Raw genomic sequence first — 16391 nt, forward strand, 5'->3', positions numbered from 1 at the left:
TTGCAGATTATGTTAGTCAACTACAGAACTCAACCTACACCCTGGCATGGTGATTCTGAATTGCACTCAGCCTCTAGTTTTCTGTTTGTTCATTTGGTCCCTTTTGCAAGGCAGTTTGAGCTAAATGCTCACAGAGGCTAAGAGAAAGATATGTAATCCCACTGGCTTTCCATCTCTCAAGACATGATGGCAGATCTGTAGTGGTGAGCATTAGATAAGGGACAATACAATTAGTGTTCCTGTCCCTTCTTAGATGTGGAAATATCCTTAGTACTAAATTCTTTCCAACAGGTTTGATGGGGGTCACCTTGGACGAGCAGCACAATCTTTAGTCTTCTAATGATAGACTGATGCATATACATATTCTAGATTGTAAGGAGATTTAGGTGACACTGAGTGTTCCTGTTGTCAGTACCAAATAAAGTCAAATACTTCCAAAGCAAAACTCTCTGTCAATAAACCAAACCAGACATCCCACTTCCCATGGGCCAGCAGTTAAGCAAGCTGTCAATGCAAATTTGTTTTGAGGTTCTGAGCAGTGACTTCACTATGTTGGTTTCTCACTGAGCAGGCATAAGCAAATCTCTGGAAAACCTTCTGTGTAGATTGACATGGAGTTCTAATTAATGGTCTTTCCATGGTGAAGTAGCAGCTTTTCTCTTTTGGTCTTCTAAAATAGACATTTCTGCCTGACATAATAGAAAGTGTTTTTGTGGATGGGCCAAACCTTCTTGATGTATTGGATTGGAAAATTAATTTACGCCTTTTCCCTCCCTCTTATCAAGTTGTCATCCGCAGTCTTAGAAGGAGCCCTTGGTGTCAATAGTCCTGTTGGCTTTCAGATGGCCAAAATATTTTGGTTCTTGAACCACCCCTAGTATTTTAACTGGAATCCTCAAAGTGTTGTTCCTAATTATGAGGGGAACATATCCTGTGCCAGTAGAGGAACAGGAATTTACCAATTCCTGTCAGTCTCTGGATGCTGCTTTCTTGGTTTGGTCATACTGACCTACAATTATGTGGTTCTGTCCTAATAAAGTCAGATATCGTAGAGTAATGTCTCCATAAGAGTTCAATATGAGAACCAATAGTTCAGATTTTGCATTTTTTGGGGGAACGGAAAAGTCCCTCACATCCTAATGGCCATGCACCCCTGTCCTGAGTGCCCCAACTGTAATGATGTCTGGATCCCTGGTGCTGATTTGGTTGTCATGGGCGAACACGGATCATGCGTTTGACACAGAAATGTCTCACATATAGCGGTCTTTTTGGTTCAGGAAGGGCACTCAAAGCGCTACCCTCATAGTGGTGAAAGACTACTGCCTTTTCCAGGAGTTAAGCAACACGAGAGCAGTGGTGGCAGCCTACTGTGTCGAGATCAGTAGGAGTGAACAGTCAAAAATGCCTTACAAAAAGGAATACACATAGTCCAAAATACCTGTGTCACTGGAGTGAGGCCTACATGCCTTCTAATTTAACGTTCTCCTGCTGTGTGCATGGCTCACCCTTGGCCTGCATCAGTTTGGTGTATAGTACTTTGCAGTGCATGTGTGTTAAACATGTGCTGGGTGTATGTCTGCCTGTGAATGGTACAATATAGAGATGATACAGTGCTATGCAGTGTATGTATGATATATGCATGTGCTGGGTGTATGTGTGGTAGTGAGTGGTACAATACGTGGACGATTCTGGATTCCATTTTGGGACACCAGGGATAAATATAGGAACATGAGAAGATAGAGGAATCATCCCCTCACCCAGACATGTTTGTGGATTGTTGCATTTATGTAAGCTGGGTGTGACACTCTGGAGGAAGGAAGGGCCAGGCTATTCAGTACACTTCAAAGGGTACTCTTTGATTCAGAGAAAGGTCACTGAAAAGGGACCTGGGCACATCTCAGAAAGGAGATGAGGCTGATAAGAGGATAATTAAGAGTAGGGCTCAGTCTCTGGGGTAACCTTTTGATACACAAGTCACTGTGGCTGACAGCCAGGTGGTAACCTCTAGTCACTGCCATGGCCTGTGTTGTAGGCCTATCAGATTTTGAGTAGCTCCTGATGTGACAGACTGCTTTCTAGAGGAAGGACAGGACAGGACAGAAGAGAGGGCACTTAAGAAGGAACAAGACCCCCAGCCTAAACGTCGAAGACTCATACTCTAACTCACATTTGCTGTATAAAAATGGACTATAAAAAGGGATGCTCAAGGCCCCCAAAATTGTCCACTGTCAAGCAGCCAGTTGGGCTGTGCGAGGAGTAGAAGCACTGCAAGACTTTTGCCTGTGACCAAGACTGGGTGCAAAGGCTTGCCAGTCGTCCAGCTGGGTGACAGGACATCACCCAGGGAATCCAAGACCACCTGCCCTTCGAGCCTAGAGTACCAGTGCCTATCTGCGTGCCAAGACTAGTCTGCCCTGTGAGGAAAAGAAGTGTTAGAGGGAGCACAGACCAGTGGGGGATCCTAGTGATTGGATGCCTGGAGTGAGCTGTGAGGAAACAACTGTTGCACCAATCAGCTTGTTGCCCTTGTGCAGGGAAACGTTTGTAACCTCTCTGTGCTAGGGGAGGGTCGCCATCTATGTTGCTGCACTGATCGGATCTTTGCCCTAGTACAGGTTTGAAGATGGCTACCCCATATGCCAAGTGGCCCCACCTTACAGATTGCTGCTGTGCCGATCGGGCCGTGCCCCATATGCAGAGCTGAGTCGGCAACTCCGCACGCTTGCTGGGGCCTCCATGAGGCTTGCTGTTGTGCGTGCTGACTGGCCCATAGCCTATGTGCATAGCGAAGTTGATGACCCATATGTCCAATGGGGATGCCGTTAAGATTTTTGCTGTGTTGATCTGACCACAACATGTGTGCTGAGTGAGGACATGGACCCGCATGGCAGGGGTGGCCATTGCGATGGGAAAGGAGCATGGTGTGGTCCCCATGCCCTCCACACATGTGGAGAGTAGCCCAAGAAATGTATCAGTATTGGAGTAGCATTGAGGACCCCAGCCACTGCCAGGGCAAGACTGCATGTGAGGAAGTCGAGGACAACCAGACCACTGCCCTTCCAAAGCCAAGTGTGAAGAACTTACTAGAGATAGTTGCTGCACCTTTAGTGCCCGCAAAGGAGACACGCTCAAACACTCCCATTGTTCAGATCCTGCTGGTGCAGGTAAGACAGATTTACAGGCCAAACGGCCCAGGGGAACTTGCTGGCCAAATAACATTTCGGAACTGAAACATCTTTGACTTTAATAAAGAATCTACGTGGGACTCCTGAGACTCGGTCTGCTAGTGGGGTTTAACCTGAATGTTGCCTATTGTGAATGGGGAATAAACACTACCACTAGCGAGGGGTGAGGGAACCCACCTGTTAAAACATTAGGGTCCTTACCTTGGGGGATTGTGTATTGTTTGTGAATGCTGTATTTTACTTTGTTTTCATATATAATACTCCTTTTTTTCATAAAAGCAAGTATTTGACTGGATAATCATGTATTGCTGCTGCTGAACGCATGTTTAGATGTCAGCTATGGTTACCCCCCTGTGTCTACATTCTCCCTCCCCCCTCCCCCCTCTACCTCACCTTTGGGTCGGGCCCCGGGTCATCGGGGGTAAAAGGCATCAACTCCCACTGTTGGGTCCAGTAACTCCCGCTTGCCCCATGCCCTATGAACGGGGTTCTGACATAGTTGTTTCTTAGATGTCGAAGGTGACTTGGTTAATTGCACTACAGATCAAGTACTTTCTTTTGCTTTACCGCCTGAGCAGAGATGAAATAATGTGGCCCCTATTCATCACCTGTGACACATTTTGTGTGCGTTATTACCAAGAGGAATTTAAAATTTCCTTATCTAACGGAAAGGTAAGTTTCAATTCTTTTTAGGACACAGAGGTGAGGATTATGCTTTTTTTTCCCTTTGTTTTATTCAGAGAATTAGGTTTTTTTAGCAAAGAATGCATCTATACATACATTGTCATGTGATCTTCTACTTAAATCCCATTGCTATGAAGCTGCATCTTGTTTGAGACTTAAAGGTTTTATCAGTTCTGTCTTGTAGGCCTTTTGAGCCCGTAATGTCCAGTGACCTTAAACAGTGACTTTGAAGATGGGCTTCCTTACAGCGGTTACTTGTTTTTAGAAGGTTGGTGATTTGCTGTCCCCCTGCTGAACTCTAAAGTCATTTCCAACTTCCAAGAATTTTTTTATCTCCTCCTACCTAAATTTTACGCAAATTTTCCTTTGGATATTGAGGGGTTAATTATGACTTCAGCAGATGGAAAAGCCCGTCTGCTGAAGTCCCGATGGATAGGTTGCTGCCAGTGTGGCCACCTCCTCGTGGGCCCCATTGTGAGTTTCCCGCTGGGTCAGCGGGCAGGAACCGCGGTCTGACCTTGGTGCCACCGTCGCAGTCGTAATATGGCAGTCGGACTGCCACATTGGTGGTGGTCCGTCTGCCACAGCAAGCAGGGTCATAATGAGGGCCTAAGTCTTCAAGGTAGGTGAGAAAGGCGGGTTTGTTTGTAATGTGCAAAGTCATAGTATTTTATCACCCCCCAGGGGAAACTGCTCAATAGAAGTCGGGGTATGGTACAGGAAATCATAGTATGTGTAACATCTTTGACTCCACATGGATTTGCCGCCTGACGTAGGTTGGAGTCAAACACTGCCTGTCACTCTGGTTTTATGTAACTTATGGAGGGTGTTGCATTCAGGTGGGCAGAAGGACCCTGCTTTGTTGCTCTTTCATTTCACTAGCATTTGCTATCTGAATATCCCACAGCGTGGCGGTGGGACTGAAGTTGCTGACTGGCTTAGGGATTTGTGGCTCTGTTTTTAATCTCTTAAACTCATCTGCTCATTTTTTCTGTGAAGCAGGTGCTTAAGGGTTAGGAATCGTGCATGTCTGCGTCTGTGTACCCTCCTGAAAATATGACCAAATAGACTATAGCACTCAAAGATGGCAGCCCTGCCCTGTGGGGAACTTTTTAGGAGTCAAGTCAGCGGATGCTCTGGCGTCATGCTCACTTCCCAGTGTCCTATCACAGAAAGGCAACACAAGGGTACTCCAAAACACGATGTACTCGCGAATGTTTTCAGCACAGCAACTAGTTATCCTCCTAAAGCCTTGTGTGAGCTCTGCATTGTGGTTAGCTAGAGAGGGGTCTCATGGGACAGTTTTGTGTACTTCTTTTCATTGTCCCGTGTTGTGCCCCCACACCGATATCTGTATGTTACTCTGTCCCAATGAACCCAAACAGACAACTTATGCTCCTCTGAATTGATCAAAATAATAACACCTCGTTAGGGGGTAGTAAGCGCTACTTATATACAATTATATTTAATTCAAACTATGTAGTGCCTCTTTGAGCTGACGGTCTTGTATCTTCTCTAGCTTCACCACAAGATGGCAGTGTTTACTAAAAGTTGGTCATTTCAATCTTTCACATTTATTTCAAGAAACTAGGAACCTCATGTACAAAAAATTGTTTAAGGAATCGTAAATTGCTACAAATAACGACTCGCAATTTGCAGTTCTTTAAATGGAATGTACGAAATTAATTTGTCAGAAGTGGTCTCAGTTTGCGCACTGACTTATAACAAATCCATTTGTATTTTGAGAACATCGAGTTCTGTATTAATACGTTGTTTCTAAAAATACTGATTTCGACCTATCTCATTAATATGCATGAGGTAGATTGTACATTGCGACCCACTAAGATTGCCTACATTCATAGGCGTGGTGGGTTGCTGGGGTCAGCAGACTAACATGCGTGTGAGTGCTTTTAAATAAAGTCGTTTTTTTTTTTTAAATGCGCCATTTCCTTAAAAAAAAAAAAAAAAAAAAGTTGCATTTGGAAAGAAAAATGAAACAAACCTTCTTTATGAGCAGGCAGTGGTCTCCCCCCTTCCCATTTGCGAATGGCTTACCACCCTTTTCCGATTTGGCGCCTTACCGACCGTAAAATGTTTTTTTACATGAGGGCCTAGATTTGTAATAAGGTTACTTGTCTTACTAGTTTATCTGACTGTCTTTCACTGCGCTCAGAAGGGGAACCACCACATTTCTATTTCCGAACAGGGCAACCAAAGTTAATGCACCGTGTCAGATGAATGGCTCATCACAACATTATTGTCTTTTATTTTTAGGTTTAGCGTGATAACTTTAAAGAGGTGTTAGACTTCTGTATCTAATATAATAAAGTAATGCACAAAGAGTGCTTTACATTAGCAACCTTTAGCCTTTGATTTGTTAGAGTGACATTCACTTTTAGATTAGTCCACAGGACAGCCATTCCATAATTGGAGTGTTAATTGCATAATTGGAAAATGTGGTGTATCAGCTAGAGCTGCCGACTGTGGAACTGGGGAACCAGGTTTGAGTTTTGGCGTCTGCTCAACATGTTGCGATTCTGGGCAAATCTCTTAATTTCCCTGTGCCCCCCCACCCCCTAAAAAAAAATATGTCACGCTATTTATGTTGTTACCATATTTCAAAGGATTGCTTAACTCATACAAAGTGATGTACTAATGAAACTGATGGTTTCTTGGTTCACATGAGTCAAAAATGTGTCTATCCTTCCAAATGTAGTTGTCGTAATATCATGTGCCGTGAGCCCCAAACAACCGAATATGAGCTGTGTTGTCTAGTATTCAAATGTGTGTTCAGTACTAAGGCTTCTGTATCACAGCTGGCGCAATAGCACCGTGCATGCTGCTCCCTGCTCGGGCAGGATTCATAAGGCAAGGTCTCGTGAGAGTTACATGAATCAGCTGCTATGCCGCTTCCTTGTGCTGATAAAACACATACATGTTAATACCTCCCTCCGCCCCACTGCATTTAGCGCCTTCTGATGCATATGGTCTCATGTCAGGTGGTCAGTTAATACGGATCGGTAAAGCCACAATGTAACAGTACAAAGCACGCTGTTCTAGCAACGCCCGTATCACTATATTTGTGGTACAACACTCATGTTAGGCGGTTAACATGCCAACCAATGAAATTGATTCTACACGTCCTTCAACTACCCCGGTGCTCACATGCATTGTTAGGCACTAGTTTTTTTTTTCCAAAAAGAAAGTAAAGGACCTCAGTGTTACGAGTCCTTTAATGGGCCCGGCACAGCCACAGAACTGTCGTTTCAGTCTCCCCATGCCCTAGCGTAATGAGTGGCGATTAGTGTTACAGTACCAAGGACCGGAGTATCCAAATCCAACCCAAGATTATCAGTTGCTCTTCACAGATATCTCAGCTCCCTCATACCACAATATATATCTCAGACCCCCTGCAGTTAACATCTTCAAGGAACCAACGCCACTCACTACCATCCGATGTTAGGACTTGGTGTTTTGACACACGCTTTAAATAGTAGCCCAATCAGTAGCATTGAATGATCCACCTTCCCCCAATTGGTGCTAGAGCAGTTGCACGGCTATGTTGGATTGGTTCCTTATAGTCATCTAGGAAGAAATAGTGAATTCAAAATAAATGAGTTTAATGGAATGAAGGAATAAATAAATACTCTAATTTTGCCCACAAGTTCTGCTCATCAAAATATAATATCACTGGAAATCCTGTTACTGAAATGTTTGTTCATGTGACAACCGGAAAAAAACACATAATGTATGGAAACCCATGGTTTTTAGTTCGAGCATATCAGCGCACAGGCGCTGCTTTTCCGACGTGTTGGTATGTATCTGGGCTTTTAACCACACCCATCACCATCACTCGTTCATAGGCTTGCCTTTCAAAAATCCTTTGTTTTCGTTGGTAACTGTTTTACGTTTGTCCATCCTTTGGGCAGTTTTGTTACCGCCTTGGCCATCGAGTCTGTTACATGGATAATTGCACTTTTGCCAATAACTTTGACTGCAAGCGAACTCCTTTTTTCTTTTCTCTCTCTCCTTCGTGCTCACAGCGGCACTTTGAATCAGCTTGCTTATGTTTTGCTTTTTATTTTCAGTTTGTTCGGCAAGAAAAGTGAAGTTAGGAATTTACAATGCTAATAGCTCTAACTTGAGCAAACGCGAGACCCACTGCATTGCAAATGCTTGTTATGTGATGTATCCACTTCTACTGGGGGAATCGGCTGATACCGACTGGGCTTATCTACCCACGGTAGGGTAGCGCGACTTGGGGGATTCTAGCCCTGATGGCAAGCTATCATCTGGCTCATCAAAAAGCTAGATATAAATGCTCCCTCTAGTTGCATGTCTTTTAGAGGCAAGGTGATATCACTGTTCAATCCCCCTTCATGACTCCGTATTCTAAATATACACTCTGTTCCGGTTTCAGCAACACATTTTTGATATCTCTCACATTTCTGGGGATGTTGGGTTTATCCAACACCCTCCACTGTCCACCGGGGATCGTCCACTGTGTGGTCCTCTTTAGGAAATGTGTCATGATTTTCGTCATGGTTTTCTAGCTTTTGACATTGCTCTTATGTTCCATGATCCTTATTTTGACTTTCCTTGTTGTCATACCTACATATAATAGGTTACAGAGGCAGCGAATGAAAGATATAACATTTTCAGAGTTATAGTTTGTGTGTCTCGTCAAGATGCATGAATACTTCAAGCCCACATGCACGGTTTTTCTATTCATAGTGAGGGGACATGCTTCACATGAGCCACAGTAACCGCTACCTCCAGGAAAACTCCCAGTTACAAGTAGTGGCAACCTTCAGGAAGAGGTCGTTTTCTAGGACCTATTGAGATAGATGCTAGTAGTGTGTTTTGGTATCAGCATAGCAGTAGCCAGTGAAGGGCTTGAAAGAGATTTCTGGGACTGTCCCACACATTAGCAAGGGAATCTGCAAGGTACAGGTTTCCCAACCAGGCAAAAGACAACGTGAAACTCTGCTTCGGTCACTTTTGTGTCTGTCACTTTTATGGGCAAGATCTCGGTTGCGCAGCACCTGCAGTACAACCTTGTAATTTTAGGAACTGTACAATCTGTAAACATCAGATGTGTATTATTTATTTGATTGTGACCTATTTTGTTTGCTACCATTTTTCTCTTTCATAACGGTCAGTTTACCCTTATTTGGCAAAATGTGTTTGAGCTTCTTTTAGCATTGTCTTTTGTGTTGTTATTTTTTTTTTTATATTGACATTGGAAACTGTCCATAGTCTTATTTCAGCGCTTCCCAAATCATGTAGTTTGCCACCACATGCCTCACCACCCCAAAAATAAAATACCCTTTGGCTGAATCAACAAGTCTGGGTCACAAGTAAGCAAAGTTATACACAAATGCTGTTTCCATGCATTAGCCATATAAACCCATATATTGGCTTTGCCAGTCCTTGATTCATAGCGACAGGCACTGATTTTTCTGACCCTGTTTTTCCACTAGCCCCGCCTGCTGGGGATAACTTTTAGGATGGGCATCTCAAACTGCTGGAAGCAAAGTGGCCCACTCGTGCCTCTGAGACCCTCCTGGTCTGGCTCCCATGGTCTACTGTGCTGACAGCATGTCGGCTCAAGGGCCTTTGTAAGTGTTGCTCTTTCCTCTCTGTAGCAAGGTTCTTGCTACTACCAATGAGGACTGCCCCTTACTGGCACAATGGTGGACATCTAAAACTGCTTTACAGTTGTCATCTAGTCTCTTTCACCTTTGAGCTATTTTCGCAAGGAATCGTCTTCTCCCATTTATAAACATAACATTGTTTGACGTTTCGAGGCAGTCACTCCAGCTAAGTAAACACAATTCTTACTGCATTGAAACAAGACTAGACTTGATTTTCTCTGTGGCTGTAATGTGTTGCTCATCCATGTTGGTGGCGCAGCTTGTTTTTTTCCTGTTTACTCTTAAGGCCTGGAGTTGTAGGGCACGTGGCTTCGATTCCTTGAAATCTTGGTTGGTAGTAAAGCGAGCATGTTCAGGGGGCTGGGAGTCTCCCCTCGCCCCATCTCACATGCACTTTGTGCTCTTGCAGTCTTTGGAGTGTGCTGCACAAAGACTGTTAGAGAGGTAGTGGCTGAATTCGCGGCCTACAGTGCTCCAATTGAATGCTCCACACAAATGCAGTAACGCCAGCAAGAGGCCCTACGCACTCACTGACTGCGCAGGTCACGCAATCCTCCGCAACTCCAGCCACATGGCGATTTGTTTTATTACAAGACACCAACTGCCTGTCACACTGTTAAGTGTGCGTGGGTTTGCCTTGACCCCCTCCAAGGAGAGCTGTACTCATAATAGGTGGTAAGATGAAAAAGAAAAGGAATTGGAACGTGGAAATGAAAAAGGGTACTATAAAAATGATAAACTGGTGATATTTCAGTAATTTAACTGTCTGTATCTCCCATTAATTTTAGACACTAGCTTTATGCTAACTTTACAGTATCCTGTCAGAAAGGCAGCCTGAGCGCTACACCTATGACTGCATGATCTACCCGACAATATTTGTGCTGAAAAATGCATCTTTTTGCCACCTTTTTTCTCGAAACCTGGTTCTTAGACCCTCTTTTTAACCCTTCGGAACAGACAGGCTTGCTAAGCACATGGAACTACTGACATATTTACTAAGTCTTCATGGAGAGCCTATTGCTTTTCAGTCATTATATTTTAAAAATTCTGCTATAGAAAGTAAAATTTGGCCACATCTAAGAAAAAGAAATGCCTGGGTGGAAGAGCTCCGCTCTGCGCGGTTGAGACAGGTACTTGGAGCCCCTCTTTCATAGTTCACCCCCGCCACATCTGTTTAATGAGCCAGTACCAGTAAGCCGCTGGAGCAGGGTACTCTGGGGGTGCGAGTGTACTGAGAGTGTAATATAGCAAGACCTAGCTTTTATTTTAACGAGACGAGAGTTGGCCCAGGGTTTGCATGGGACTGTGCTCTGTAGAGACTGGTGCAGGCCGCTTTAGAATTGCAGATGTTTCCTTGAATTGTAATATGCTGGACATTCTTTAGATGTTTCTATTAAAAGTTGTGGTTCTGTGTTCCTTCGCAGCTGGACTGCTCACAGTTGACCCGCGCGTAAAGGAGCGCAAGAAGCCTGGCCAGGAGGGAGCCCGCAGAAAGTTCACATGGAAGAAACGTTAAAACAGACTGATCTCCAAAGAATGAAGACTGTGCACCTGCTTAGCCTTTTAGGTCGGGACACTGACGACGCGTATAGCCCAAAATACAAACCACTGGCCAAATATGGTCAAGGACTGTGGTGAGCGTTCTGCCCGAGACATTCACACAAACATTCTCCTCCGTTATGGCATTGTGTCAGTGTTTGCCCACTATCAAAGGGCTAGACATTGCATGTCTGCCCCTTTAATGTAGATTCAAGGCATATTCAGGATGTGCAAAATATATTTTCTACCATTAAATTGTATTTCTGACACTTTGATGGTATGCCATTATTGTTGTTAGAAATTATAGTTGAAACAATTGTTTGTTGTTATAGAACGAAATCGATATGCATTTAATTTTATGTGTGCTTTTTTCTCATAAAAACATTGATCTCAGTGTTCCTATTGCAAAGACAGATTAATTTATTTTTCAGTTTTAACATTAGGGTTGTGGTTCCCAACCTTTTGACTTCTGTAGACCCCCACTTTATCGTTACTGGAACTGGGGTGCCCCCACTGAATCATTATTGGAATCCGGGGAACACCCACCGAGTCGTTACTGGAAGCTGGGAACCCTGGCCTGAACATTCTTGATGAATTGAAACACAAAACAGTACACAAAAAATACAGAAACAAGCATTCATCAAACACATAAACAAATGACAAAACATCTTATTTAATATGCAAAAAAATATAAATTTAAAAATTGTAAAAAATAAATTTCAGTAGAAAGGTTGTGGCTTTTCTACACCTAATAGGAGCCATCTCATCGTCCATACTGTATTCTGTGTGATGCACCTGCACTGCTCCCTCGAATCAAGCTGAGGATACCAATTTAATTTTTAGCCTCCAATTTCAAATTCCTTTACATTTACAGTATGTTTCAGAATTTTCAGTTGTACATTTATCCACTTAATGTACATTTTATTAATCGGTTAATATTATTTAATTTTCTGTGCAGTCGCGGACCCCCTGAGGAGGCTTTGCGGACCCCTGGTGTCCCTGTTCCACAGGTTGGGAAATCACTGCATTAGGCGAATAGATTGACTGTTTGAGCGAACGTTTGTCATAGTCTTAAGTATGTAAGAACTGTGGGTCATGTTTGCTACTTCGTCAAAGTGCACACACCTGAATACTTAGTCAAAGAACAGATCCTTAGGTTTTATTTTTAACATTATTTTAGTAATTTCCTGCAGTGTAAATCCTCCAGGATTAGTCCATATCACTTATGCTTAGTTTTAGGTCGCAGGTTTGCTAAAGGCATCTTGGGAACTTTCAGAAAGTTGACCTAGGAATGCATTCCCCCCTTTGCTTGCCATTGGCTTTGTAGTTTGTAACTAAGGCTCCCAGATTTCTGTTTTTACTGATTTTTTTACAGATAAATATATAGAGAAAAGTGTCTATTTTCTTGTCTGTAGTTATTTTTAAATATGGATAAAAACTGAAATTAGTTTTTTTTGTGTGATTTTAAGTGTTGTCAGCACAGGCGAAAGGCTGTGCAGATTGACTGATAAGTAGGGTGACCAGGCATCCTGGATTTGCTGTTTTTATTCACCAGTTGTCCCAGCAGATTTCGGGGAATTTAGCTCATGCCCCGGTTTTTAGAGAGGGTCGGCTGAAAACGGTGGGAGGTGTGTTTTTTGTTTTCAAAAGCGGGAATAGTAAGCAGGTGTAATCAGAAAGCACTTTAATTACCAGGCATTAGACTGGCTTTTAAAATTGCATTTTATTTATGTTCTTAGTGCCCTTTATGGAATTCTATGCTGATGAGTGTGGTCATTCTGTGAAATATCCCGGTTTTTGCCCTTAACATTCTGGTCACCCTACTGATAACGGAGTTACAAGAGAAAAAGCCCCCCAATGAGGCTTGAACAACAGTAGATGTGCATAAAGCTGATGATAAAATATGGATATTACCATAAGAGTGTATTGGTTTATCACCTGAGGGCATTCATATCATTAAAACCTGTCAGGCTTTTAAATATGAGTGTACATTTATTGGTTAAGTAAAAGTGGAAATCTAATAGTTTCAACTTCAGTTTTTTACAGAACCCATAATAAATACGGATAAACACTGTTAAATTTAGCAAAAACATGGATAAATACAGATGAAAATGGCAAACAATGAATACCATAAAACCGGGAGTGCTATTTGTAACTCACAGTTTCTTGCTTTCCACTTGCTGGCTTTTTTTTAGGCTGCCCAGCTTGAGTTCTTACCTTCCCTTGCCCAAACCTTTTTGACAGTATCCTTCCGAGTGCTCCCTTTCTGTAAACAGGAGTGTAAATCATGTTCTTATCTCATCGTATATGGTGTGCATTCAGTGACTGAGGTCAAGTGCCAGGCGCTGTCTTCCAAGGGTGCTTGTTCACTTTTCTTTCTTTGACTTCAAAGTGAGAGGCTTTATGTTACAATCTTGCTTAATAGTGGGGTACAAAAGAGTTTTTTCTAGCATGCAACACACATTTAAATGAACTGTGCAAATATTTCAGAATATATCAGAATTATGAACGCACAAATGAAGCACATTTTCTGTTATTTCTGAAGCATGTTGGAAACTAAAACTTTCATATGATCAAAACAAATCACTAAACTAAGTGATGCAATTTCCACACATTGGTCTGTGTGCTGTATAGTTTTATCATTGAAACTGTATGTCTGTGCAAATGTAATGGTTATTTCAATTGAAAATGTGTTGTCTGTAATGGCAGTGTGCTACCACACCATGATTACTCCCTTCTAAGCCACTCTACTCCATTCTACTCTGTACCACTCCACACCACTGCACTCTTCACTGTACCACTCCACGCCACTGCCCTCTACATATACTCTTCCCTGTGCTACTCTATGCCAATACACTCATCGCCCCTCTACTCTACACCACTGTACATTTTGCCACTGCACTCTACAGCCTAGGCCACACCAGTCTACTTTCAACAACCATACTCTAGGCCGCTGTACTCTACGACACTGCAACACTGCACCCTATGCCAATTCACTCACCGCCAATGCACTTTACTCTGTAACACTCAACTCTATGCCCCTATACTCTACCCCAGTCCACTGTATGCCACTCTAATCTATTCTGCACCACTGCACTCTGTGCTACTGCACTCTGTACCACTTTACTCAACGCCATTACACTCTATGCCACTCTACTCAACTGCACCCTACTGCACTCAACTGTATGCCCCTATATCAGTGGTTCCCAATCTGTGCGCCACGACTCCCTGGTGCACCGTCAAAACTAGCCAGGGGCGCCGCACACAGTTTGGGAGCCACTGTACAACAAAATTAAGCAAACCCGAACTGCAGGCCTTACTCTCGAGAAGCTGAGGCACAGGGCGATTCTGTCACTGCTTTGATGAATCACTTTCCTGAAACCGTAACAATTTTGAGAAAAATGCTGTCAGAGCAACAGCAGTGCCTTGATGTTTACGCAGTGGGAGACATGCGTGTGCACCCACACACTCTCTACATTCAAAAGGACAAGCCCTCCGCTCCAGGGAAGTGTGTTTTTACTATTCGAACTCAATGCCCACTTGGTAAAGAGTAAATATTTCTGTTCAAATATTTCTTAAAGCACACACTTGAAAATACTAAAAACACATTAATGGAAACTATCTGTTGCTAGGAATAACACATGGAGGTGTGATTTATTGACCCTTTGCAGCTTGGTCTTGGCGGGTCTCTTGCCTCCGCCTCCTCCGGGATCATGACAGCCTGTGCCCGGGGCAGGGACTGAACTTAATATCAGAGTGATCCCTGCTGTGGAAGAGCTTTTCTGTGTCCCCCGGACTTGGCATCGGCATCATGGATACAAAGACTCCGGCTACGAGCATGTACTTAACAAGTGAGTCCAGACATTCTGTGTCTGTGAAAAACGAATCTAACATGTACAAATCATGGCATTGATAATTGGCTTGGTTCAGTTAGCTGGGTGGTATAAGCTCTGCCTTCCCCATTAGCAGGACAGTGCTTAGGCGCTTCCACCATGTATAGCTTATTATTAAATTGAAGTCTGACCATGCCGAGGAGCTTGTGATGGCTAGAGGTGAATATGACAAGTACCTGAGAAGTGGTCTTCGAAAAGGGCCCAGTCTTTAGAGCTAGTCCAACAAACTGACCTCATTAAAGTTACTCAGAATTTCACTGTGGACCCTAACCCTAGTTTGTGATTGAATTCGTAAATGGAATACATGTGGAATATCAGGAAAAGTGTTATTGTCACCTTCAAGGCCTGTTCTGTTTGTTTCACAAAAAAATATTTTTGAAAATATGTTACAGGCTGTAATCACAAGATGGCAGAATAGGCACAGAACTTTGAAAATGATTACGCTGAACAGTGCAATAGGTTTTCACAGAATCTTGCAAACTAAGTGAACACAATATTTGGAACACCGCTTTTAGGCAGATATCCAGATGGAAATGAGACAGAGCAGCAAATGTGGGCTCAATCAAAGTGAACATTGTGCATTGCAAAATCATCAATAGTGATGGCATGCTATAATAACATTACATCAACATCCAACACACCCTCCTTCTTGAATGCAAAATGAAGGCACAATGTCCATTGTATGTATAATCCTTATAATGGGCAGGTGAATGTCTTTTCAACTTCCCATGCAATAATAAAATAGCCAAAGAAAGCCTTTTTAACCGGCGATGGTTTCCTTTGAAAATCATATACACATCACACAAACAGTATTGGCCATAATCTAATGAACTGTATCATGATATTCAATAGTGTTGGCAAAACTGAAAATACAATAGTAGCAATAAATGGCTTAAAAAATCTTCAAAGTGAAAGAAAATACTGGCTTGCCTAATCAATTATGTTTTCAGTATTTACTACAGAAACAAAACACAACTGAATATGTTTTGATACAACGGTAGTAACTGATGGTGGGGTGGCAGTTATTTAAAATGGGAAGTCCTCCTGCAAATTGCATACACTGTGGTCACCAAAAGCAATTATTTAAATAAGTAGTTTAAAAAAATTCCATATGGCATGCAGACCCCAGTGCTCAAGAGTATTGTTTCTCACTCAGCCAATCACATTTTCTATTAAACTGTTTTATTTTTATTTTGTTATATCTATAATGACAATACCTTCATCTGCTTCATCCCAGTTATTTTCAGGGAGAAAAACAGAAGTACTCCGTAATCTGGGATTACATCACCCCACCAGCCAAAAAATAAAAACCCTAACATAATGGGGAGCCGCCGCTAAAGCCCAGTATGTCAAGGGAGCTGTGGGTAGAAAATGTTTGGGAACCACTGCCCTATATTCTACTCTGAAACAGTGTACTCTACACCACTGCAGTC

General features: G+C 42.8%; 1 protein-coding gene across 1 annotated transcript in view; it reads left to right on the forward strand.

Annotated features, from left to right (window-relative positions):
• MRPS9 (mitochondrial ribosomal protein S9) overlaps positions 1–13044 on the forward strand; it is a 385254-nt gene extending 372210 nt beyond the window's left edge. Inside the window, exon 11 of the mRNA XM_069204443.1 lies at positions 10951–13044. Coding sequence (XP_069060544.1) covers positions 10951–11042 — 92 coding nt within the window. The 3' untranslated portion in view covers positions 11043–13044. The remainder of the gene's footprint in view (positions 1–10950) is intronic.
• The last annotated feature ends 3347 nt before the right edge of the window (positions 13045–16391 follow it).

The sequence above is a fragment of the Pleurodeles waltl genome, chromosome 8 (assembly GCF_031143425.1).
Source record: "Pleurodeles waltl isolate 20211129_DDA chromosome 8, aPleWal1.hap1.20221129, whole genome shotgun sequence".
NCBI lineage: Eukaryota > Metazoa > Chordata > Amphibia > Caudata > Salamandridae > Pleurodeles > Pleurodeles waltl.